Source organism: Porites lutea, chromosome 14, assembly GCF_958299795.1.
Source record: "Porites lutea chromosome 14, jaPorLute2.1, whole genome shotgun sequence".
Classification (NCBI taxonomy): domain Eukaryota; kingdom Metazoa; phylum Cnidaria; class Anthozoa; order Scleractinia; family Poritidae; genus Porites; species Porites lutea.
The window spans coordinates 15,259,568-15,282,933 of record NC_133214.1 but is presented as its reverse complement, the minus strand read 5'-3'; the positions used below and the strand labels follow the sequence as shown (position 1 = coordinate 15,282,933).

At 39.6% G+C, this 23,366-nt stretch overlaps 2 protein-coding genes across 3 annotated transcripts; one reads left to right on the top strand and one right to left on the bottom strand.

The window, feature by feature from the left end:
• Positions 1 to 9,935: 9,935 nt before the first annotated feature.
• Positions 9,936 to 11,327, top strand: LOC140923978 (uncharacterized). The gene has a single exon (XM_073373990.1). It carries the CDS (start codon positions 9,936 to 9,938, stop codon positions 11,325 to 11,327), a length of 1,392 nt encoding a protein of 463 aa, XP_073230091.1.
• A 2,339-nt stretch (positions 11,328 to 13,666) lies between these two features.
• On the bottom strand, positions 13,667 to 21,491 carry LOC140924237 (uncharacterized). Of its 2 annotated transcripts, XM_073374268.1 has the most exons (6): positions 21,399 to 21,482; positions 20,156 to 20,188; positions 18,959 to 19,191; positions 18,120 to 18,288; positions 17,133 to 17,165; positions 13,667 to 14,789 (listed from the first exon to the last, which is right to left on the bottom strand). In XM_073374268.1, exons 3-6 carry the CDS (start codon positions 19,184 to 19,186, stop codon positions 14,557 to 14,559), a joined length of 663 nt encoding a protein of 220 aa, XP_073230369.1. In that variant the 5' UTR covers positions 19,187 to 19,191; positions 20,156 to 20,188; positions 21,399 to 21,482; the 3' UTR covers positions 13,667 to 14,556. The 2 variants fall into 2 exon arrangements, with proteins under 2 accessions (XP_073230369.1, XP_073230368.1); XM_073374267.1 differs by lacking the exon at positions 20,156 to 20,188 and having other exon boundaries at positions 21,399 to 21,491.
• Positions 21,492 to 23,366: the final 1,875 nt, after the last annotated feature.

Genomic DNA, 23,366 nt, shown 5'->3' with positions numbered 1-23,366 from the left:
TCTTCAATTTAATTCAGAAAATACCGAGTAATAAAGCCAGTGGTCTTGATAACATCTCAGCACGTCTCCTGAAAGAAGCGTCTCCCATAGTTACTCGCAGTCTAACTTTTATAATAAATCAGTCAATTACCACTGGAATATTTCCAAATGCTTGGAAACGAGCTAGAGTTTCACCAATATTTAAAGAAGACCTCAGGACTGATCCTAACAACTACAGACCTATCTCAGTTCTGCCTGTAGTAAGTAAATTAATTGAAAGAGTTGTTTTTAATCAATTATATGAATATTTAAATAATAATAACTTGTTAACTGAATCACAATCTGGCTTCAGACCTATGTTTTCCACTGAAACAGCTTTACTTGAGGCTACGAATGAATGGCTATGGAATATTGACGACAGTCTCTTAAATGGTGTGATATTCCTGGACTTGAAAAAAGCTTTTGATACCATGGATCATGCTATCCTTCTGGGAAAGCTTAAACTCTATGGAGTCAGTTCTCAATCCCTTAATTGGTTCCAGTCCTATCTATCTGACCGAAAGCAACAAACGTTCATTGATGGAGTTCAATCTGATTTCTGTAATATAACATGTGGTATTCCACAGGGGTCTATTTTAGGCCCTCTCTTATTCACTATTTATATTAATGATCTCCCTTCATGTAATTTGTTTTCAAAACCCAGAATGTATGCAGATGATACTACCCTTACCACATCTGCAGAAGACCCATGTGTCCTTGAACATAAAATGAATTATGATATGAATTTAATCCAGTCATGGCTGTCAGCAAACAAATTAACTTTAAATGTAAAGAAGACTAAATACATGCTTATAGGGAGCCAATTTAAGTTATCCCAAATAAATAGTGACTTCACAGTCAAAGTCAATAATACACCCTTAGAAAGAGTAATTAAACATAAATCCCTTGGAGTTCAAATTGATGAATCTTTGAACTGGCGCCCACACATTCATACCATTTCAAAGAAAATATCCGCTGGTATTGCTATCTTAAGGCGTGTAAGTCATTTTATAACATTTGATACTAGAGTGAACATGTACAATGCACTGGTAATGCCTTATTTTAATTACTGTGGTGCCGGTTGGGGTAATATCAATAAGGGACTAGCAGACAAACTTCAAAAGCTACAGAATAGGGCTGCTAGAATTCTCACCTTTTCTAACTATGACGTTCGCTCAAGTGTTTTGTTGGATGAGCTTGGCTGGGAAAGGCTAGAATATGCAAGACTTAAACAGTTGGCTGTGACAATGTATAAAATCCATAATAATCTTTCCCCATCGTATCTGAGGCGGATCTTTACCAACACCTCAAATGTACATTCACACAATCTTAGAAATTCTGAGTTAAATTATTATGTCCCCAGACCCAAAACTGAGTCTGCAAAAAGGAGCCTGCACTACAGAGGATCTGTTCTGTGGAACAAGATTCCCTCAGAGATTAGAAAACTGCCTAGTTTAAATGTTTTTAAAACTTCAATTCATGGGAAAGATTTTTCTAATACACCATGACTCATTGTAACTCTTATTATTCATAATGTAAGTTTTTGTATTTTTAACATTATAGTCAATAGTTCCTTAGTCTTTTAGTCTTAGTATTTTAGTCTAGTTTTAAACACGATTCCTAGGAAGACCATGTAAAATGATACGATTTCGTGTATAAATAAAGATTGATGATGATGATGATGATGATATCCTCTTTGTTTTCGCCCCGCCTCCGCAATACTTATGTTATGGATCTGAACATCTGTTTACGTTTCGTAGATTCTAGTTGTGTTACGTAATATTTGGAAGTTTAGAGAAGACCGCACAAGTATTTTTTGCGTTCTTTCGCAAGAGTTCCGTCTTTCGGTCAGCAGAGACACTTTTGTAACTGAACTCTATAGTGAATCCACTTGTTTACTGCCACAGAAACCGTTGCTTTAGAAACATGTTCTCGAGATTTCAGACGTCAGAAAACTTTCAACAGTGGTTCCCATGGTGCAATAAGTCAGATCAACTCGTTTCTCAGTGGAGGGTACTCTAGAACGACCAAATGCACACAGTCGTCGCCTTTTGTGAAGATCAGCGTCATACGAATTAGTCAACGTTAAGATATTAAATGGCGCTATGAGGACAAAACCTGTGTCAGCTCCTTTACTAACCAGATTACACAGCAACTCTTTGGACCCCAGTCCCCAGCAGCTGAACAACACCCCCGTCCATTTTAACAATTGTCTCAATCTCACCCACAAAGGTCCAAAGGACATGACACTTTTCCAAGATTTCAAGCTTCATCGTCCAAAGAATCAACTGAGAAAAGTTGGCAAGCTAAAAATAATTCTTCTAATCTGTATGATCCTCAAGAAGGTTTGATAAGGGAACAATACGCGGGCGTTCAGTCACCGAAAAGTGAGTTACAATCTCAGTCTGTGGCGGATCCAGGGGAGGGGCCCGGGGGGCCCGTCCCTCTCCCCCTTATTTTCAGACCAAACTGGGGCCGAAAAAAATTTGTTTGGAGACTGGGCCTCCCCCTTATCTCAGGGTCTGGATGACCGCCCCCCCCCCCCCCCCCCCTCCAACCCAATTATCTGAAGGTCTGGATCCGCCAATGTCAGTGACAAGTTCCACTACATACAGTGAGCCCGCAAGTTCATATGGAATTCAATTATTTTAAAAGAAGTATTTCTTTCTTTTCTTTTTCTTTGTTAGGCGTTTTCATTTTGGTATGACAACGATGTATGACGTTGTGTGATTGCTTATCTGTTGTGGTTTAATTTAATCCTTGATTCAAATTTTATTTTCATCTGCTTCACACTCTTTATCATACATCATTGTACCGAAAAAAAAAACAAAGGAAAATATGACTTGAGCCAAGGATTAAATAAACCACAACATATTTTTTTAAGGGAATCCCATCGATTTACGCGTGATTTACCGTACAAACACTTTGAAACACATAGGAAGCTAAGCACCAGCAATTTCTGAATTCAGTTAGACTTTTGACAAATATTAACAAAACACGTAAGTTTTAATTCATTTCTTCTGTTCTTCCATTTTAGTTCGCATTGGTTTAGATGGTGGTTTCTCAAAAAGTTCTCTTACGTGAAAGAAAAAACAATGAAAGATAACTTCTCATTCACCTCGTAAATTAAGAGAAAAAACGCGGAGTTTAAGTTTCCTCTCCGATCTTGGTAGCCTGCGAATACAGCTTTCTCTCCTCGCTCCTCGCTCCTCGCTCCTCGTTGCTAGGGACGTCCCTAGCAACGAGGAGCGAGGAGAGACAGCTGTATTCGCAGTTTATGATCTTGATGGCTGGTTTTGCACTATCGACATTAATTAAGTAATATTCAGCGTATGTAAATGCTCCTTTTTCCTTCGAGTGTCTTATTAAACTTAAACGTATAAACAAACAGATTTCTTCAGGAACTGCTAATTGTTTCCGCACCCGAGCCTATCCTGCCGTAAATGAGCCTTAACATAACCTTTGAGCTTTTTTAGATTTATTTCAATGAACTCATTCGCCTTTCGGTGAACTTGTTTTTCATTAGTTGTACAGTGAAGTAAAGCAAATTGAAGTTTAAGTTTTTTTTGAAATTCTGGTAAATGTTATTTTTGGTGATGGGGGAGACTGACCCGAAAACGCAAGTGTGAGCATTCTCCGGGGGACCCCCGAGATAATAAACCCGAGTACATACTAAGGGGGACGGGGGCATGTTCTCCCGGTAAACTTCGAGATTTGCCTCTCCCAAAGTGGGTACATACGTATCTAAAACATTGTGCTTTTAAGAGTATTTGACATACCTTTTAAAATCAGAACTTTGGTGCTCCTGTAATTTGTAATTTGTTTGCCAACGGAGCACTAAGGAATTCTTAAGAACTCTTGAAACATGTCCGTGCGTTCCAGATCGAATTGAAATTTGGACGTGTTGGTTTTTAAGGAGAGGGAAAAACCAGAGTACCCGGAGAAAAACCTGTCGAAGCAAGGAAGAGAACCATCAACAACCTCAACTCACATATGGCGTCGATGCCGGGATTTGAACCGGGGCCACATTGGTGGCAGGCGAGTGCTCTCAGCACTGTGCCACCCTCGTTCCTTAAAATCATGTTGATACTCTACAGGTTGGAAAGTCGTTCTTAAAGACCCCTTGAAGAAAGCATGGGGGGCAAAAGCCCCAGCCCCACCTCCCTCAACCGATTCCCTGCAAACGAGCGGAAAACTAATAAGACTTCCTGGCTTTGCGAAAGAAATGAGATTCAACATATGGTTCGTTTTTGTCCTTGTCCTGTTTTCCGCCTTCTTGTTTTCGTTTTTTTTCCACCCTGTGAAAACTAATCGTACCACCGCCTGCAAAAGTCAGTTTAGTTTAAAACAATATATAACTGATTGTTTACTTTCCGGGACTCTTGATTAATTAGCACCCATTATATCGATGGCTATCAAGGATAATTGGAATCAAGATTGATAAATCGTCTACCAACTCAAACAGTGAGAGTCAGTTTGTCAGAGAGTTCATACACAAGCAACTATGAACTTTTCGTTCGAGAGCAGGTTAGCTTTTTCTTGCCCACAGTATCCCAGTTTTGTGTGGGACCTAACTGACAAAGTTTTCCCCTGGATCATGGTCGCAATCGTATCCATTGCTTCCCCCGCTGCAGTCATTTTGAACATTTTGGTTATCGCAGCAGTGAGATCAAGAAAGGAACTGCAAAAAAATCCAAACATTTTGTTGTCGAGCATGGCTGTTGCGGATATTTTGGTAGGTGCGATAAATATGCCTTTATCAGCCACTGTTGACTTAATTATTTCCCGGCAAGTTTTTAACGATCATATTTGCTTGGTAGACTTGATTAATGTCTACTTGATGTACGCTTTAGCGGCGTGTACCCTATACCATTTGATCCTTATCGCTTGGGAGAGGTACCAGGCAATACGGAATTGTTATGAACACAAATTAAAGTGAAAATGACAAGAAGCCGCCTGAAGAAACTCGCCATAACAGCTTGGTTCTTAGCCGCTTTAGCACCAATTCCAAGCATTGCACTAAAAGCCCCGGGCATTTACTACAATATAATTTGTTATATCGTTGAATTTTTCATGTTGATTCTAATCGCTTGTTTTTACATCATGGTGTATCGTGAAACGCGCAAACGTAAACGGATTATCAAAGTCACCGTTCTGGTGAAAACAAAACTCGAAAACAGAGTTGCTATGACATGCGCATTGACTTCAGCAGCTGTGATTCTTTCCTTTGTTCCCACGGTAACTGTTAAATTGTTGGGAGATTTGTACACAGGTTTTCGCAAGAGTTCCGTCTTCCGATCAGCAGAGACAATATTGCAAATGAACTCTATAGTGAATCCACTAATCTACTGCTACAGGAACCGTCGCTTTAGAAACATCGTTCTCGAGATTTTATGCATTAGAAAACCTCATGAGACTAAGCCAACAGTCCTTCCCATACAATATGTCAGATCAAAGGATCTTTCTTCAATGGGAGGTACTCAAAAACAACCAAATGCGTACAGCTGTCGCCTTTTGTCAAGATCAGCGTCATGCGAATTAGCCAACGTGACATTGTTAAGCGGTGCAATGAAGAAAAGATCTGTATCAGCTCCTTCACTAATCAGATCACACAGCAACTCTTTTGAGAGTCCCGAGCCGCAGAACAACCCCTCGTCCATTTTAACAGTTGTTGCGACAGTCCACCCACAAAGGCTTGAAGGATATTTCTCAATATTTCGTTTATCATCGCCCAAAAACTCAAAGAAAAGTTGGGATGCTAAACGTAATTCTTTTAATGTGTCTGATCCTCCAGAGGATTTGAAGAAGGATCAATTCCCGTCCAATTACATGAAACTGAATAAGCGTCTGACAAAATCCGCCTCATTTTTTAGTGGCGCAGTCGGTTCATGTGCAGTTCCCTCACGTTCTCGTAAAGGCCTCTTGAAAAGAAGTATGTCGGCCCCATCGTTAGGTGGGTCTGATCAGAAGTTCTTGCAATGATACCCTGCCGTAGCCAGATCCCGCCGTTGTCGACTTGCCTGGACAGTTTCCACCTTAAAAGTCGTAAAAAGTGTTCGGCAGAATTTTCATGTCATTAGAAAACGTTAAAAGTTATCATCATCCTCGGTGAACGCGCTTGATTTGACATTCGTATGCTTCTAGATTTACGAGAGCTAGGCTTGCAATCGCAATTTTAAAACAAGTTGTAGCCTGTTCCAAGCTCCAAGATGGAGGAAATCAGATCGAGAAAAATTGCGCGAAAACCGCGTGGGGAGACGGGGTAGCGGAGCCTGTAAGAATTGTTTTCAATACCTCATTCCGATGAACCAGCCCCTGGTATACCCTATGATTGGTGAACAATTGTCACAGTTTACTTCAACACTTATGTCAATCATTTGGTTTCGCGCGTACAGAGTCTAACAAACATGTCGAACATGTGAATCGAAACCCTCCTGTACCACGCAAGTTTTGCCGTTTTGATATTTGATATTTTGACAGGAGAAATGGCTTTTCAGTGAGTGGGCGGGGTAGTGAGCGGATTGAGGTATTTTAAAAGATGCTTACAGGTTCTCCCCTTATCTTTTTATACCTTCTTTTGCTCGTTAGTTGCTTTACTGCTCATTCGCTTTTTTCGCTCGTCCTGGGCCCTGGCATAGGTTAAAATGGTTGAGACTACGATCAGACTCTTTTTTCTTTTATTTTATTTAGTGGGACCCAGAAAGAATGACCTTTGTTTTAGATTTGTCCAGCTCCGCAAATGTTCTCCAAATAACAGATGTCGCCCTCCGAGCTGTCCTCTTGCTGTTTTTGCTATGTTTTTAGCCGTTATTTAGCCTAGTTCCAGTTGTAGTTCTTACTCTTGAAACGAGTAAAGTGTCCGCCATTTTCGTTTTCACAACGAAAACAACTCTCGGTTAACGATGCATTTTAAACCTGTAGAAGGCTGCATTTTTGACGTCATTTCCTCGTTAAACACAAAATTCTTCCAAATTTGGTCATCAGTAACTGGTTATGGTGAATTATGCGTGTGCTTTTAGCCAATCAGAATTGGGGAAATATTTTGAATGAATAATAATACGGGTTAATAATAGGCGACACCAAGGCTTAGGGGACATGCAAAACGCGCGAACAAAACAGAAACAACAAACGAACGGAAGTAGAGCCATTTGATTGGTTTATCGAACGGATAAAAACGGGCGTGGTTTTTGGTTGGTTAAGCAAACGCTAGGAAAAAAAAACTTCATGCCCGAAGAACTTTCTAGAAATCAACCGATACTTCGCTTTGACGTCATATTGCAACACGATTGGCCAATCGAACAGTGCCTTCTCCATATTAGTGTTTTCTTTGGCGGGAAAACGAAGAGGCCATGTTTTGATCTTTTCATCCATTGGCTCATAGAGCATATAAACAAACACTTACCGAAACCATTTTTCAAGGTCATACGAAAATCGCTCTTTATGGGAGTTTGTGACTCGGGCACAAGAAAATGTCCGTTGTCCGTATTAACCGCTGTCCGTAATAAACGGGTTAATTTTAGAGAAAATATATGACCATTTAGTCGGGACAAAGGAAACTGTCAATTATAAACGGGTGTCCGTATTAAGCCGTTGTCCTTAGACTAGCGGGGTTTCACTGTAGTGAATCTAATAATCTTTTCATTATCGCCAAAATACTGAGCTTCTTATCGTTGAAGGCGCTTTGCATCGACCCTGAGGAGGATAGTTGTTTTAGTATTTACCGAATTAAATAAAAAAAAGAAAGAGTAACTTTTGGAGATAAAAGACGTCACTTAGCAACAGCTTTGTTTTCGTTTTATGCACGGTTCAATTTGAACTGTTACCATCCCCTCAGACAAGTTAAGCCTTTTGGACCATGGGGTGGAGAATTGTTTGACGCGGTCCTGTCCCGTGGGTGGGGGGCTGGGGCAAATCAAAATTAATTTCCCTTTGATTTTGCGAAATACATGTTATTTTTTCGCGCAGTTTGCACGAAGCTGCGCGACTCAAGACTGCGTTTCTTCAAGGGTAAACGCAGGAATTGGTGGGAGCGTGGTTGGAGAGCAGTGACCCATTAAAATTAACGTCTATATTTGAAGGGATGTTTTAAAATTGTAGACGAATGTGCGTATGGTGCGTACTCGAACGGATTTTTGTTTGCAAAAGAAACAAAGAAATATTTCTTCAGCCTAGTTTAACAATAAGGCAACAAATAAATAGACTGTATATGAAAACAAATACAACGCTTTTAACATATACAAATAAACAAAGATTCAGTCCAGTGTTAATTTGAAGTGTTCAGTCAGGGAGGCGCTTAATAGTTTTTTTTTTCTTCCTTCGTTTTCAAACGTGTTGTTTATGTTTTAACTTCCATGTATTATCCTTCTTTCAATAAACTCCAGAAAAACGTTATGAAAGTTCTGAAAACTTCTCGTTTTTCTATTGTACGAAATCACTATTGCTCCCAAAACTATGTACCGGGAAAAAGACCTATATGAGGTCAATCAGGAGCTCGGGGCTGGGGAATTGTCTCCTTCTGCATGCCCGGGGGTGGGGAATAGACCTCTAGGAAAGAAAAAAATTGCAAATCCCAAGGTATGCCCGGGGGGGGTATGCTAACAGGTCAAAGTGAGCCATGCATTAATTTTGACTAGTCCCTAGGCCTCATTATTGCGCACGGCAGATGCGTCTCGGGTCACGTTGTCCGAAAAAGTTTCTGAGGGCGTCTCCCGGCCGTTCGTCTCGGATACGTCACCGAAATGCATTGACCGAGAGGGCCTGGAAAGTCGCCGTACAGGAACTAAGCAAGCATTAATTGACAGTGTTTCGCTGATTTGTTGAGTGCATTTTCACTATTTTATTGTTCCAAATTCAGTAAGAAAATACTTTTCTTTTTTATTACCTTAAAGTAATCACCGCCAAGCCAATTTCCGTCGCAGTTGCCAAACAGCGTCATTTTGCATCGATTGTGGGAGTTTTGAGGAACCGACTATCTTTCATATTTACAGTACCGATTAACAGACAAATAATAAGGCATTTAGAACACTTTTTAAATAACCTATTGTGAAATTGATGAATGGATGTTCAAAAAGTTCTTATTGAAAGCGTACGTGAGTCATATGTTTGTCTTATGAAAAGTCTATGTTCTTTCGGAAAGTCACGTATTAAAATTACAGACTTGGATCGATGACAAAATTTATCGAAATAGGAATCACAATTCTTGTAGACATTTTTAAAGGAATCAAGAAGCATTGTGGAAAAAGAACCCACAGGTATCATGAATATCAAGATTCAAAGTAATCCATTCTACCCCGCGAAATGTGGTATGCTTTCTCAAGCTTTCCTGACCCGAATCTGAGATCACAAATCTCTCGAAAAACGGCACTCTACCCATTCTTACTTGTGAGCTTGGGCTACCTGTAAGTAAATTTGTTTTAAATTACTTTTTCAGTAGCGTTGCGCAAGATGCTGTCTAAAATTTTCCTTTTTGAAAGACTGTCTCATTTAAGCTATTTAAAATTTAAGTGACGAAAATTTCTTTCAAAATATTTTACAAAGGGGCGGAATGAAACTAATGACATTTCCCGTCCTTATGCACGAAACACAATCCAACAAAAGACTCACTCATTTCCCTAGTACAACTGTTACTCCTCTTCTCTTTTGTTTTGTCCTGCAGAAGGAAATTATTCTCAAACATAATTCAATGCAATACAAGAAAATTTGCCGGTGTCGCAAAACTACCCCGAAAGCGTTCACGCACATAAAACCAACTACATCGGCAATCGAGAACTAACTAAAATCAAACTTGATAGACCGACTGTCAACACAGTGATACATAAGCAACTATGAACTTTTCATCGGACAACAGGTGTGTTTTTTCTTGTCCGTACTATCCCACTTTTTTATGGGACCTAACTGACAAAGTTTTCCCCTGGATCATGGTCGCAATCGTATCTATCGCATCGCCCGCTGCAGTCATTTTAAACATTTTGGTTATTGCAGCAGTGAGATCAAGGAAGGAACTGCAAAAAAATCCACACATTCTGTTGTCGAGCATGGCTGTTGCGGATATTTTGGTAGGTGCTATAAACATGCCTTTATCAGCCACTGTTGACTTTGTTATTTCCCGGCAAGTTTTTGATGATCGTATTTGCTTAGTAGACTTGCTTAATGTCTACTTTATGCACGCTTTAACAACGTGTACCCTATACCATTTGATTCTTATCGCCTGGGAGAGGAACCAGGCAATACGGAATTGTTATGAACACAAAGTGAAAATGACGAGAAGTCGCCTGAAGAAACTCGCCATAACAGCTTGGTTCTTAGCCGCGTTAACACCAATTCCAGGCATTGTGGTAACAGCCCAGGGCATAAACTACGATTTTATCATTGAGGCAATCTCTGCATTTTTCTTGTTAATTCTGATCTGTCTAATCGCTTATTTTTACCTCATGGTGTATCGTGAAACGCGCAAAAGTAGACTGATTACCCAAGTCACTGTTCTGGTGAAAACAAAACTCGAAAACAGAGTTGCTATGACATGCGCATTGGCTTCAGCGGCTGTAATTCCTTCCGTTGTTCCCATAGTAACTGTTGGCTTGTTGGGAGATTTGTACCCAGGTTTTCGCAAGAGTTCCGTCTTCCGATCAGCAGAGACACTGTTGCAAATGAACTCTATAGTGAATCCACTAATTTACTTCTACAGAAACAGTCGTTTTAGAAGCATCATTCTCGAGATTTTGTGCAACAGCAAACCTCCTGCAACCAAGTCAAAAGTTGATCCCATGCAATATGTCAGATCAAGGGATCTTTTTTCGATGGAAGGTGCTCAAAAACAACCAAATGCGTTCAGCCGTCGCCTTTTGTCAAGATCAGCGTCATGCGAATTAGCCAACGTGACAGTTTTAAATTGTGCAATGAAGAAAAGATCTGTATCAGCTCCAACACTAATCAGATTACGCAGCAACTCTTTTGACAGTTTCGAGCCGCAGAACAACCCCTCGTCCATTTTAACAGTTGTTGCGACAGTCCACCCACAAAGGCTTGAAGGACATTTCTCAATAATTTGTTTATCGTCGTCCAAAAACTCAACGAAAAGTTTGGAGGCTAACCGTAATTCTTTTAATTTGTCTGGTCCTCCAGAGGATTTGAAGAAGGAACAATTCCCGTCCAATTACACAAAACTGAATAAGCGTCTGACAAAATCCGCCACATTTATTAGTGGCGCAGAGGGTACATGTGCAGTTCCGTCACGTTCTCGTAAAGGCCTCTTGAAAAGAAGTATGTCGGCCCCATCGTTAGGTGAGCATGATCAGAAGTTCTTGCAATGATGCACTGCAGTAGGCAGATCCCGCCGTTGTCTACCTGGACAGTTTACATCTTTTAAAAAGACAAGTTTATTTTTAGAACGGTTTTGGCGCGAATGAAGAAAATCATTTAAGTCTCACAAACCAGTCAGCAAAACCTACAGACCTAAAAATGATAATTTTTGCCTTTTAATAACGTTGCGTTTTCCTTTTTGATATCTTATACTTCGAATGCGTTTATAGACGAGGCAAAGATTCTATTTTCGCGGGAAAAATTGCCCTAAAATGTGTCTAAAAATAAACCGGTCCGTAAAACGCCGTGATATAGGCCGAGTAAATTGGGAGTTGCTCGCTACGAGTTATGGGCTCCTGGTCGCAGACGTTTCTCCTCGCAAAACGTCCCCAGAGGCAAGGAGCGAGGAGAAACGGATGTTTTCGCAGGCTAGAAAAAATTCGGCGTGGGCGAAAAAAAATCGGGGAGCGAAGCAAGCTGCGATAGTCTGGGAAGGGAAAAGGGTGCCGTGGAGGAGCCTGGAGACATGCCTTTGATGCGGCGATGCGCCCTTCAGCAATAAACTTGTCATTGAAACGTCAACACGTCAAGTTCTCATCACGGATGTCAGCGTGAGCTTATTACGTCGCTTCAAGTTTGGCTTTAATTTGTAAAGAAAAAATATTTGAATTCAAGATGAAGTTAGGGACATACCATTAGAAATCTTATGGGGGGCGGGCGAAATACAAAAAAATATTCGCGCGAGGGAAAATTAAACAAAAAAATTCATGCACGCCAATTAACCCTAAGAAATATTCATGCTATGGCCTAAAAAAAATTCATACAAGGAATTTGATAACGAAAAAAAATTCCTGCGTCTCGAAAATTCCCCCCCCCCCCCCCCCATAACTTTTCTAATTGTCCGTCCCTTAGAGTGCAAGCAACGAGGACTACTTGATTTCGATCGCCAACTCGAGTAACACCAGCTTTGGAGAAGAGAAAGAAAGACATTTCAGGGGAAATACTCGTAGTCTAGTAGTCCCCCATTTTTCCTCAGTGATAGTAGAGCAAGCGAAACGAGAGCGTGCGTGAAAAGCACGCCAGGCGAGTCCCCGCCGCGTGTCGCCTTTTCTCGCGTGGGGTGATTTTCACGCGCGCTCGCGTTTCGCTCGCTCTACTATCCTTGAGGACAAATGAGGGACTACTCGTAGTCTAAAGAACAACCGAATAGATTCTCAAGGAGATCCCTCAAGTTTACAGTTCATATAATGCTCGTTGACTCTTATAAATTAGTACGTACCAGACGAAATGTTGTTATTGGTAGAGTTTACACTCCACGGAGAAAAAATTGTAATTTTAGTACCTTATGTGACAGACTATTCAGGTTGAGTGTATTCCTTTTGAATTTATTGTCCATTTATAAGGTATGTCTGCTCAAAATCGTGTAAGAGTCAGTAATAATCATTTTCCCTGATTTTCCTCAACCGCTGTTATCTTGGTCCTAGCCTGCGAGCAAAGGTTTCGCTCTTGCATGGCTTTTAGTGTTTACGAAGTCGTTCGCTTCGCTTGTCAGTAGTGTACCTATTAACTACGCGACTGACAAGCGACGCGAACGACTTCGTAAACGCTAAAAGCCATGCAAGAGCGAAACAACTGCTCATATAGTTGTGGTTTACGCGTTCTCGGAGCACAAGGCTTAGGTGTACGCAACTTGAATTCTTTGCATATATCCACTGATTTTTGGGTTTTACCACGCTTTTGTAGGAGCCCAGGAGCCTGATTATAATGCTTGTGCCTTTTTCAATCGCTTTGTAATTGCGACCGTAGTTTATCACAGGAGAATATCAGAAAAGCTCGATATTTTGAATACTTCTTTTTCTTTTTGCAACAGATCACTGGCATATTTTTTTGCCTTCTTGTAGCAGAAGGAAAAACGAAAAGACTGGCAATGAAAGTTGTATTGCTTGCTCGAAATCTTTCCCCGAATTGTAGGAGCGTAATATTGAAAGAGCGCGATACTGTCAAAAACACCCCGAACCTGTCAACATGAATACATGTGACCAATCAGAGCATGATACCAGAATCTGGTATCATGGAACGGCGGCATCACAGGCATTTCTCCAGGCTCCCGCCTCCCTTTTCCCCTCCCTAGGCCACCGCTACGCTTGCTTCGCTCGCCGATATTTCGAGGTATTTTTCCTATTTGACCCCGTTTTTTGCCTTATTCTTCCGCTACGCCGCACGCGAGTAAAAACCTCTAGTACCCAGGGTAAGATTTACTGATATAAAAACCAATCTTTTTTAAAACCAATCAGAAGGCTTCAAGAATCTAGAAGTTATTCTATAAGAGACAAAAACACAGAACAAAAAATGGTTGTTGTTCATTTGCACATTACTCACTTTATTATCCCCAATTTATACCTATTACAAGCACAACCCGTAAAAGTGTCACCTTATCCCTTTAAAACGATTACAATTCATGGTTATAGTTATGGCGGGCTTTTCAATGATGCTACAAGTCAACGTGTCTCTTACAAGATATTACTAAAGGTTCAAAAAACTGCTGTTGTATTTCATACAATCATCTCGGAGCTGATATAACAGAAAGAGACCTTAAACAAAAAAGAAAATGGATGATCGACTGGAAATGCTAAGCCCGATTTCCGTCGATAGAGCTGCTGCGAAGAGACTCTTGCGCGCGACTGAACAATAAAGGGGCATTTACTTCGTGTACTGAACACGGATGACGTAAAGCAAAGAATAAAAACTAAGAAATAATACTTAGCAGGGTTTTCCGTTAACAGAAAACAAGATATCTTTTGCCTTAAGTCATCTGTGTCCGGTACACGAAGTTTTGACCAGTAAAGGATAATCGACTTAGTCATACTCTCCACTTTTTGCATCTTTTACCGCTGAAATCTCGTAGTTTTAATGCAAAGAGTTCTCATTTTATTCCAAGTTCGCGAGGCGGAGCAAACACACTTTTCAGGGCTTCGTTGCCGGGCTGCTTGCAGCCGTTTCGCTATTGCTGCACCTTTGGACATTTTAACTTTGAAGAAAACTAAGAGACTTCACAGCCGTTGTTTGGGTCATCATGACACAAAGAATGTATGCGTGGCTTAGCTTATGGCGACTGTCTTAGAATACCAAGTAAGGTTTTTAATTTGTTTTATCAACCAAGAGTTGATTATACAAATCTATTACTTTTCTAAATTAAACTACACGATCACTACATGAGTTCAAGCCCCTAAACTATCTCTATTAACGACCCTGAATTCGGTCCCACTCCACTTTCACAATTTTACGACCGTTGTACTCAAAAGCCTCCAATATCTTCGAAGGGGGATCACACGCTGGCTTAGGAACTTCGGCTTCATAGCACTCGAGGTATTGGAAGCTTGGGTTCACTTTGTTGTTCTGTCCCTCGAAGGATAGCTCCATATTGCTGAAGCAGTGTCGCATACGATCTCCCACGCACTTTTCAGGTTTACCGTCTGTTGAAAAACATATGTAAATCTGTCCTGAGGTAGGTTCGATTACCGTCTATCTTTTGGATCTGGGGCCCGTTTCTCGAAAGTCCCGATAATTAACCGACCCGAAAACAGGGGCACCCAACGACAGTTTACCTGTAAATACTTTAAAAATATGCACTTTTTAGGCTATCTAGAGTACTTTTGGATCTGTAGAAAAGCATTCCAAGGCGCTCTATTACATTTTAGTGTATCTGTTCGGTCATCCTAGGGCAACTTGAGCCTCTTCGAAATTACAAGGGCTTCAGTATGATTTTTCCGAAAATTTTAGATGCAATTTAACGTTTAAAATGAAAGAGAGAATTTTTCTGATTCCTCTCTCCATGGCATTTTCGAATCCAAAAATTTTAGGTTTATTTTTTCTACGAAAAATAGCCTTTCCTGGGGAGTGAAATATGAAAAATTAAATTCAAGAAAATCGTATGGAATTGATTAGATAAGCTTGAAAAATTGTACATGAATGGAACGGTACGTCATCTAGAATTTCTTAGCCGTTCTCAAGCAATAGAATATTTGTGTCGACGAATGAGACGCTTTCTAATTGAGTCGTTGGCTGTTCTGTGTGTTCGTGGGTGGCCTGTGCATTTTCCAAGCGTGAGAAATCGAGAAAAGAGGTTGTTGGTGTGTTGGTTCCAAATCTGCGCCATCTTGAAACGTCACAATCGGCATGCAGCAAGTAATTAAGCCCAGCGTGCCATGCGCCATTTTGAAACGTCACAATAGTACGTTTGGTCATAAAAGTATCCATTCCCATCGCGTTCCCGTTCCTAGCGCGTTTCGCAACCTTTAGATCTTTGCTTCCTCGACGTTTAATTTGGGATCTCTTCTTGCTTCCTCGTAGCCTGCGAACTGCAGACGTATTTCTGGTCGTCGCTTCTCTCCCACCGAAAATATTTAATATTTAATATTTATTTGTCCGAAAATTTCGGAGGGAGAGAGGCGACGACCGGAAATATGTCTGCACATCCCAGGCTAGCTTCTTCGTGAACTCTACAAACTTCAAGGCCAAATCAATCTTTTCTTTTCTAAATCTTTCCTACATCAAAGGCTGATCAGGGAAGTATTCACTATTCCTGGAGCTTTTGCGACGCCTGATGTTCAAACTGCATATTCTATCATGCTGCTGCTAACACAAATCTTAAAAATGGAACTCATTCAAATGAACTGAGCCGTACTTGGCACAAAAGAAGTGAAACGAGTCATTTTACTTAGTCAAAAGTAAGGATTTCTCGTACTCAGTCAAATAAAATCAGTCGATCAAATGAAACGAGTCGTTGTACCCGCTGGCCATTGAGCACAATGACCCATTCACGTACGTACCAGTTTAACGGAGTCATTACACTCGCACTCTGACAAATTGCGGTCACAAAACAAATAAACCGAGTCAATGTACTCGGTGGCCATTGCGCCAAACAAATGTTGTGTACTAGACACAGTTACCTTCGCTGTTGAACCAGAAAACGGAGCTTCATTAGAGAGACCTAAGGCGACGCACAAAAATCCACGATTACTGCTAGTCTAGGAAATATTTGCTTCTTCGAACAGATGTTTTACAGAAAACAGTCGCTGGGTTCCCCTGGGTTCCCCTGCGAAAAGCTGTCGCCGTTTACCTGTTGGTCTGGAATGTGGGTCCCTGATCCCGTATCCCGAGGCGTCTGTAACCTCTACCCGTCACCGTTTTCTTTCCCTAACCCGCATCCCGGTTCTCCTCCCATCCCGGTTCTCCTCCCATCTCTCCCCCCGAAAGAGCCAATGAGATTCGGCGGAAGTAAAAATCGACCATTAACGCCGTGTTGATAGGCCAAAAACGTTTCGTGAGAATATTGAATGTAATTCGCCATAAATTTACCCGTCCAAACCCACATAATGTACTTATGTTCCTGAAAACAAGGTTCTTTCCCAATATTTTCGCTAAAATACATGGAAATTTAACCACTGATTAAAATCCATAACTTCGATAAGAATCGATTAGAATCGATAGTTATCGATTAGCAACAAATTTTTCCTCCATCGATTTTTATCGATTTTCTATTGAATCGATCGAGTTTATCGATAGTTATCGATTTTTATCGATTATCGACTCTATCGATTGTACTAGGAGGGAAATTTGGTCAACGCCAGCTGGTTATGAAGAATTAACCGAGGGATCAAACTCCGTTCTTTCTAAGACTATTTAAAAATATATTTCGTCTTAATTAAACTTTATTACGTATATGACTCAAGGCTTGATCATGATAGCAATGATGGAATCGGCCGTTTACGAAAGGTCAAAAATTCCTTAAGGGAAGTAGGCATCAGCGAACTTACCAATTTTCTTCCAGCCACCCTGTTCCATAATACCTACAGTTCAAAGTGAAAGAAATGAAAAATGTCATGTCCATTCATCAAGTACGCACTACCACGTTTCTATCAGCTACTCCTCCAACCATCTTTCGACTTCAGGTTTATGAAAGGGTAGGCATTTCACTACTTGAAGTATATGAAACTGTAGGAAAAGCTGTCACTTCGGTCTGAAAAACGGCTCAAAATAGCTAACAGATGCATTTTATAGCTGTGAAAAAGTCGAGAAGTTTAACCACTCAAACGAAATTTAATGTGTGTACATTACAGTTTTCCCCCTATCGGCAAGACCGAACGCGCGCGCTTTGCGTGGGAGCAATTCAATAGAAAAGTTTAGATTCACGTTTGAAACGATAAACGAGAGATTCAAGTTAACAGTTTCTCTTATTTGGAAAAGGCAGGTTAAAACTGACCAAACTAGTTGTTATAGGTGAACCTGACACAAAACTGCTTTATAATTTTGCGCAGATATAATGAACATTAACTGTTAGAGAGAAAAATGGGTTACGTGAAGGCAAAGCCTCGTTCGCCGTTTAACTCTTCTTAACTTAGAGATGTTCAGATTGAAGGAAAGAGGACAACACGAGGACGGCATTATACTTAAAGTTTTTCTCCAAATTTTTTCAAAAATTGACACCCCGGAAAGTTTTGTTCACCAGAAAAAAAAAAACATGGTTATTTTATTGAAAGAATTAAAGCCCTCTTCCTATCGCAAAATGATAAAACTTCCTCCATTTGATATGAACTTGTCTCCATCACTACGACATTTTCGCTAAAAGTGTAGTAGAATGATGACTATCAAGTTTTCCCGCCAAAACGGCGCTGATTCACGCGCGCGCTTTTTTAGTATTAGTCCTCGCAGTCAGTAGAATCGAAGTATAATTTACAGGTCTCTTATCTAGCTCCCAGAGCGCCTGTACGTCTTAGACTGTGTGGGCTTTCGAACGGTCATACCTGAGTTTTCTGCGATGGATTTTATCGGCATAATCGGCACATTTGCACACAAGCCGACTTGTTGAGCGATATAAAGGTGCTGGTATTCATAAGCTGCGGAAAGGTACATAATCTTCTTAACTGGTCCCGGTGAATTGTTAATTTTCCCCACAAGGCATTCGTGGAATTTCTACAAAAAAAGAGAACATGATCAAAAAGAAGTAAGATGAATTTGTGGTTCTGAAAACGGGTGGCATTCATCATTTTTTTTGATAGTTTATAGGTGCACTAACGAGCTAGTCGCTACCGCCTAGGCCTAGATACAAATATCACGAAAAATCACCTAAATATGTTTCCAGAAATTCCCAATTTTTTTTCTAAATATCTCGGAAACGTTCTAAATATCTCAAAAATATCTGGTTTCATTTCATAAATATTACAGTAAAAACACAAAAAAAATAGCCAGTCATCTAAAATAGCAACACAAATTTCAGCCATTTTGTTGAACATTAGCCAGACTGCATATATCATAAATGGAGAATGTTGCTGAATCATCTGATTACAACAGGCCCATATGTGGAGATTTGTTTGAATTTCTGTCACTGAAATGCCATGCCCTAATTAGCATTGAAGTAGCTTCCTAGAAAAACATGATTTCAGTACTTTTTTCGTAACAAAATTCTAAATATCACAAATGTTTTCCTAAATATCATGAGATTTTCTAAATATCTCAAAATCTTCTAAATATCTTTAAAAATATCCGGATATTTGTATCTAGCCCTACCACCGCCTGTTTAACATGAAGTATTTATAACAAACTAATTCCACGCTGAAAAGATAACTGTGGGTATGTCACTTACCCCAAAAAAAGTACACACTCTGTCTGCTCTTTCTGCTTCTGTTTTCGGGGGCTTAAGCGCTACTTCATCAGCACCAGCCACGTATCCATCGCCAAGACAATCGCAAATCTCTTGAAAAGCCTCAGCGTCACCAGTGCCACCTCGGCGTAACAAATCCAGGCGAATAGGTTCACCCACGGCGGACGAGATAGCAAAGAGGGAAATAGCAAACACGATAGTCGAACACATATTCACTGCGACAAAAAGAAAAAAGAGAATCTCTTTGCCTTAACGAACTCATGATTATATCTTTCACAGTAAGTGAAAAATAAAGCTAAAGATTTTTGGATAGCGTTTAACGTCCCTTTTTTCGAAACCGAAAATTTTAGGAGTACGTTCTTCCAAATAATAGCCAGATCAGGTGTTAAATGATCTGAAAACGCATCTTTCGAAAATCGCACGGAAGATAATCGAAAAAAACTGTGAAACTCAAACGGATGAACCGTCGATTAAACTGAAATGTCTAAGCCTTTCCTGAGTTAAAAAAAATTTTGCTGAGGCAGTATAGGCTTCTTCGAACTTGTATTTTGAAGAAGCATTATTTTTGAGAGATGTTATCAGAGGCACCCAACGACTGTTTTCTGTAAAATGTCATAGAATAAATATTGCCTAGAATTTTCTGTTGCTTGAGGAGGGCTAAAAATTTCTGGATGACCGTTCCATTCATGTACAATTTTTAAAACTTATCTACTAGAAAAAATCCCCCACGATTTTCTAGTTTAATTTTTTGCTTTCACTCCCCAGGTTAGGCTATTTTTAGTAGAAAAAGAAAACCTAAAACTTTAGGATTCGAAAATGCGATGGAGAGAGGAATAGGCAAATTTTCACTTTCAAAAAGCATAAAACTGCATCTTAAAATTTCGGGAAAATCAAAAAAGACTCAAGTTGCCCCTAGTATGACCGAACAGATACAAATTTTATAGCGCCAGTTAGAATGCATTTCTAGAGATCTAAAAGAACTCTGAATAGCCTTAGAAGCGTCTTCAGTGCATTTGGGAGGAAACCGTCGTTGGGTGCCCAGTTTTAATTAGATCGGGAGATTTCAAGAGACTTGCAATGGCCTTTAAAGTTTAGATTCTATGCTTGACTCCTCGCACTCAAAGAAAAGAAAAAAAATGCCAGCATTACTTTTTTCAGAATGAAATATCTTTTTCCCACCTTTGCCAATCTTGAATTGTCTCCGTGTGCAATCTGTAAGTGCCACTTATTAGACTGTAGTTGATAGTTAACGGAGGTGTTTTTAAAAACCCATTTAACTAATTTAGATTCTCTGTTAATGACGCAAATTAATGGTAAATGTTTTTTTAATGATTTGTTTGGTAAATCATTATTTTAATGAGGTAAAAGTTCTCCACGTTACTCCAGAAATTGTCTTATTGAATAGTGTCATCGTCGTCGCTCAAGGCAATTTATTTGAAACTAAGCCATATTTTTCGGCGTATAAGGGAATTTATTACTGTTTCAACAGATTTCGTGATCTGACCTTTGTGAACCTTCGGAATATTTCCAGTTTTCATATTCATAAGTTGAGGCAGCTGTACCTTTTACATTATCGTTTCAAATTATCTGAGAATGTTCCAAGCTGTTTTTTGGGAAGACAAATAACACGATTTCTTAAACGGAAGGATAAATTACCCCCATTCAATTGAAATTTAAGTGAGACAGCACTTTTTAATTTGCGATGTACTTGCTAGAATATATGTTTTTACAGTCTTACCGCCTACCGCTATCCTTAGCTGGGTTAGCTATCGAGAATATGTTTTTACACTCCTACGTCAGGGTGAATACACATTTTTGGGTCCAAAATGACTGTGATTGAAATTGAGTATCCCGTTTTAGTTATCATCTTTCTCATGCACTAAAATCCCGGAACGAAAATTAACAGAAAAGGATGAGCGTATTCTTCGACATATCAACTGAACTTAGAAAAAATTGGCTTAGTTTTCAAGTTTCAATTTTTTCTCGATATTGGCCGCCAGATTAAAAACCAAACTTAAGGTAGAAATAGAGTAATCTTTAACAATATTGAAACATTTGTTGAGGTCTTGATTTTAATGTTATAAGGTTTTAAAACAATACCAAAAAAGCTAAACAGCTTCCTCTATTCCCTGATGTTGCTTTGCGAAGAATCATCGTTTTTGATGTGCGGAATAACCAAATGCACAAACGAATACTTCAAAAAAGCTCTAAATTTTCAGTGCAGTTTTTTTTCTTAGACATTCGCTGGCACGTGTAAATATATGTAATTTTGATTTTCGGGGCAAGACGAGGTACTCCTCTCCTAAAATCTCTCCGAAAAAAAGAGACTGAAATTATTGTCGCAAAGGCCTAACACGGGTGGAAAATTAAGGTTTCGCTCTTTAAAAATTTCCCAAAATAAGGTAAGACTAAAAAACAGTACCTCAGTTAAGTTGTATTCGATCGGAGCTACGTTTTGGGTTTGTATACTTCAGTCAAGGAACGCCACAAATACTGATTGCTGTACAGTTTAATTATTTCACGATTAACGAGTGGCCAATAGTTGCTAGGGAACCTGTGCTATTGTAAAGCAAAAGCTGCATTTGTATAATACTAATAAATGTAGACAAATTGAAGATAAAAACATTCAGCTTCAAAAAGTCAAATTTTATATGTGCTTAGATCGATTTCTCTTGCTCAAGGCAAGTCGTTTTTCATTTTTGTCAGAATTTATTCAATATTGTCGACTACGACAAAAGAGTTTTTATCACTATCATTATTTTCAAAAACAATTACAAAAATGCTGCCAGTTTGTTTTATTCATACACTAATTACTCAGCTTTGAATCTATCAATGAAGTTTAGAAACATCCCCCGCGACCCCCAAGTTATTTTTTATGGCTGCATGTTGCTAACAACTAACACGAATCAAGGATGGCAGAGGTTATTCATCTCTGTTGATAGACTTTTTATGACTATTTTTAAAAGCTTTGCTTTCGTTCCCTTGCTTTTCGTTGATCAAATCAAAGCCATCAAAATGCCTCACTTAGTTTAGATTACTTTAGATTAACATTTTGTCTTGAGTGCCTTTACTAACACTTGAGACTGTTTTATTTTCTTTCTTTTTTGGTGGTATCGTTGCTTCTAGAATTCGCATAGTTTTTGCTAGACCACTGATCACACGTGCTAATTTGAAATAACAAAATACGATATATATTGATTATGTAACTCAATGTTATGTAATTTTAACTGTCATATTTTTCGTTTACGGGGATGTTATAAATGATCGATACTTTAGTATTTGAAAACTTGAATACAACTAATCAGTCTGTTCACAGATCCAGACCAAATATTTTCTTTTAGGGATCTTCGAGCCGCGCGTATGGAAATAAAAACTGCGGGGGATTTACTGACCACAATCGCAAGGGGGTAGGGGTGGGGAAAAGAGGAAACTGACTATTTTCGTCTGTCTTCTTTTCTCTATTTCTCGCTTGGCTTGCGCTCGGCTGGTAGTAAAAACAACGGAAAAGCATCTGTAGACAGGATACAACTTTATACATTATCCTCCTGCAGGAACCTTCAACTTGAGGGTTTTTAAAAACTCTCCAACATACAGTATTTTAATTAAAAAATGTTCAAAGCAGGCCGCGGCCCGTCCAATATTAGATTCATTTAAATGAATTACGCTGAACCTTAGGATTATAACGCACTATTACCTCCACACAACAAATAAACCCGAGGGGTTGCTGTGTTTTATTTTCAAACCCACGCTCTCTAACTATGTGGCGTTTAGTCGGCGTACACTGAAGGTTAAGAGAGAAGCACAAAACCCTCCCAGATCGCGCGCAGACTGCAAAACAGTCCGTATTTTTGCGTATTCAAGTACGCGAGAGCAGTCAAACAAAAGGTCTGGAACGAGACTGAAAACAGAAAGCGAGACTGGGGAGAGACGCTACGGGCGTGTAAGGCTCTCGCGCTTCTTGTGCGCAAGACCTACGCCACGCTTTACCGATTTCTTTACTGATTTTGAGAAAAAAACCGACTGTTTTGCAGTCTACCCAGATCGCATCTACACTGGAAAGCAAAATACAACACAAAGAATAAGAGTATTTCATTTGTACATAATAACTTCCAATAGAGCAATTTCTTTCGAATTAATTTAACTCATTCCTGTCCTCATATAAACCATACAAGTTGCTTCGTTATGCAATATTGTTAGTTATGTAATGGGATGAAGCGTGACGTCACCTTACCATGGTAACAAAATTTCTGGGTCTCAACAATCTTCTTGACAGAGACGGTCATTTGCATTGTCGAACGATGGAAGAAACGTATGGGCTACCGTTTTGTTACTGAGTGCAATCATGCACTGGAAAGTCATATACGTCAACATTTTCGTCTTATTTTTCTGC

Bases quoted from the DNA above. Each gene is read 5' to 3' on its own strand.
- LOC140924237 (XM_073374267.1), bottom strand. From the start codon at position 19,186: ATGTGTTCGACTATCGTGTTTGCTATTTCCCTCTTTGCTATCTCGTCC. The intron at 18,289-18,958 runs GTAAGTGACATA...CTTTTTTTGTAG, and splicing joins GAGTGTGTACTTTTTTTGGG to AAATTCCACGAATGCCTTGT. The intron at 17,166-18,119 runs GTATGACCGTTC...TTTGAACTGTAG, and splicing joins ATCCATCGCAGAAAACTCAG to GTATTATGGAACAGGGTGGC.
- LOC140923978 (XM_073373990.1), top strand. From the start codon at position 9,936: ATGGTCGCAATCGTATCTATCGCATCGCCCGCTGCAGTCATTTTAAAC.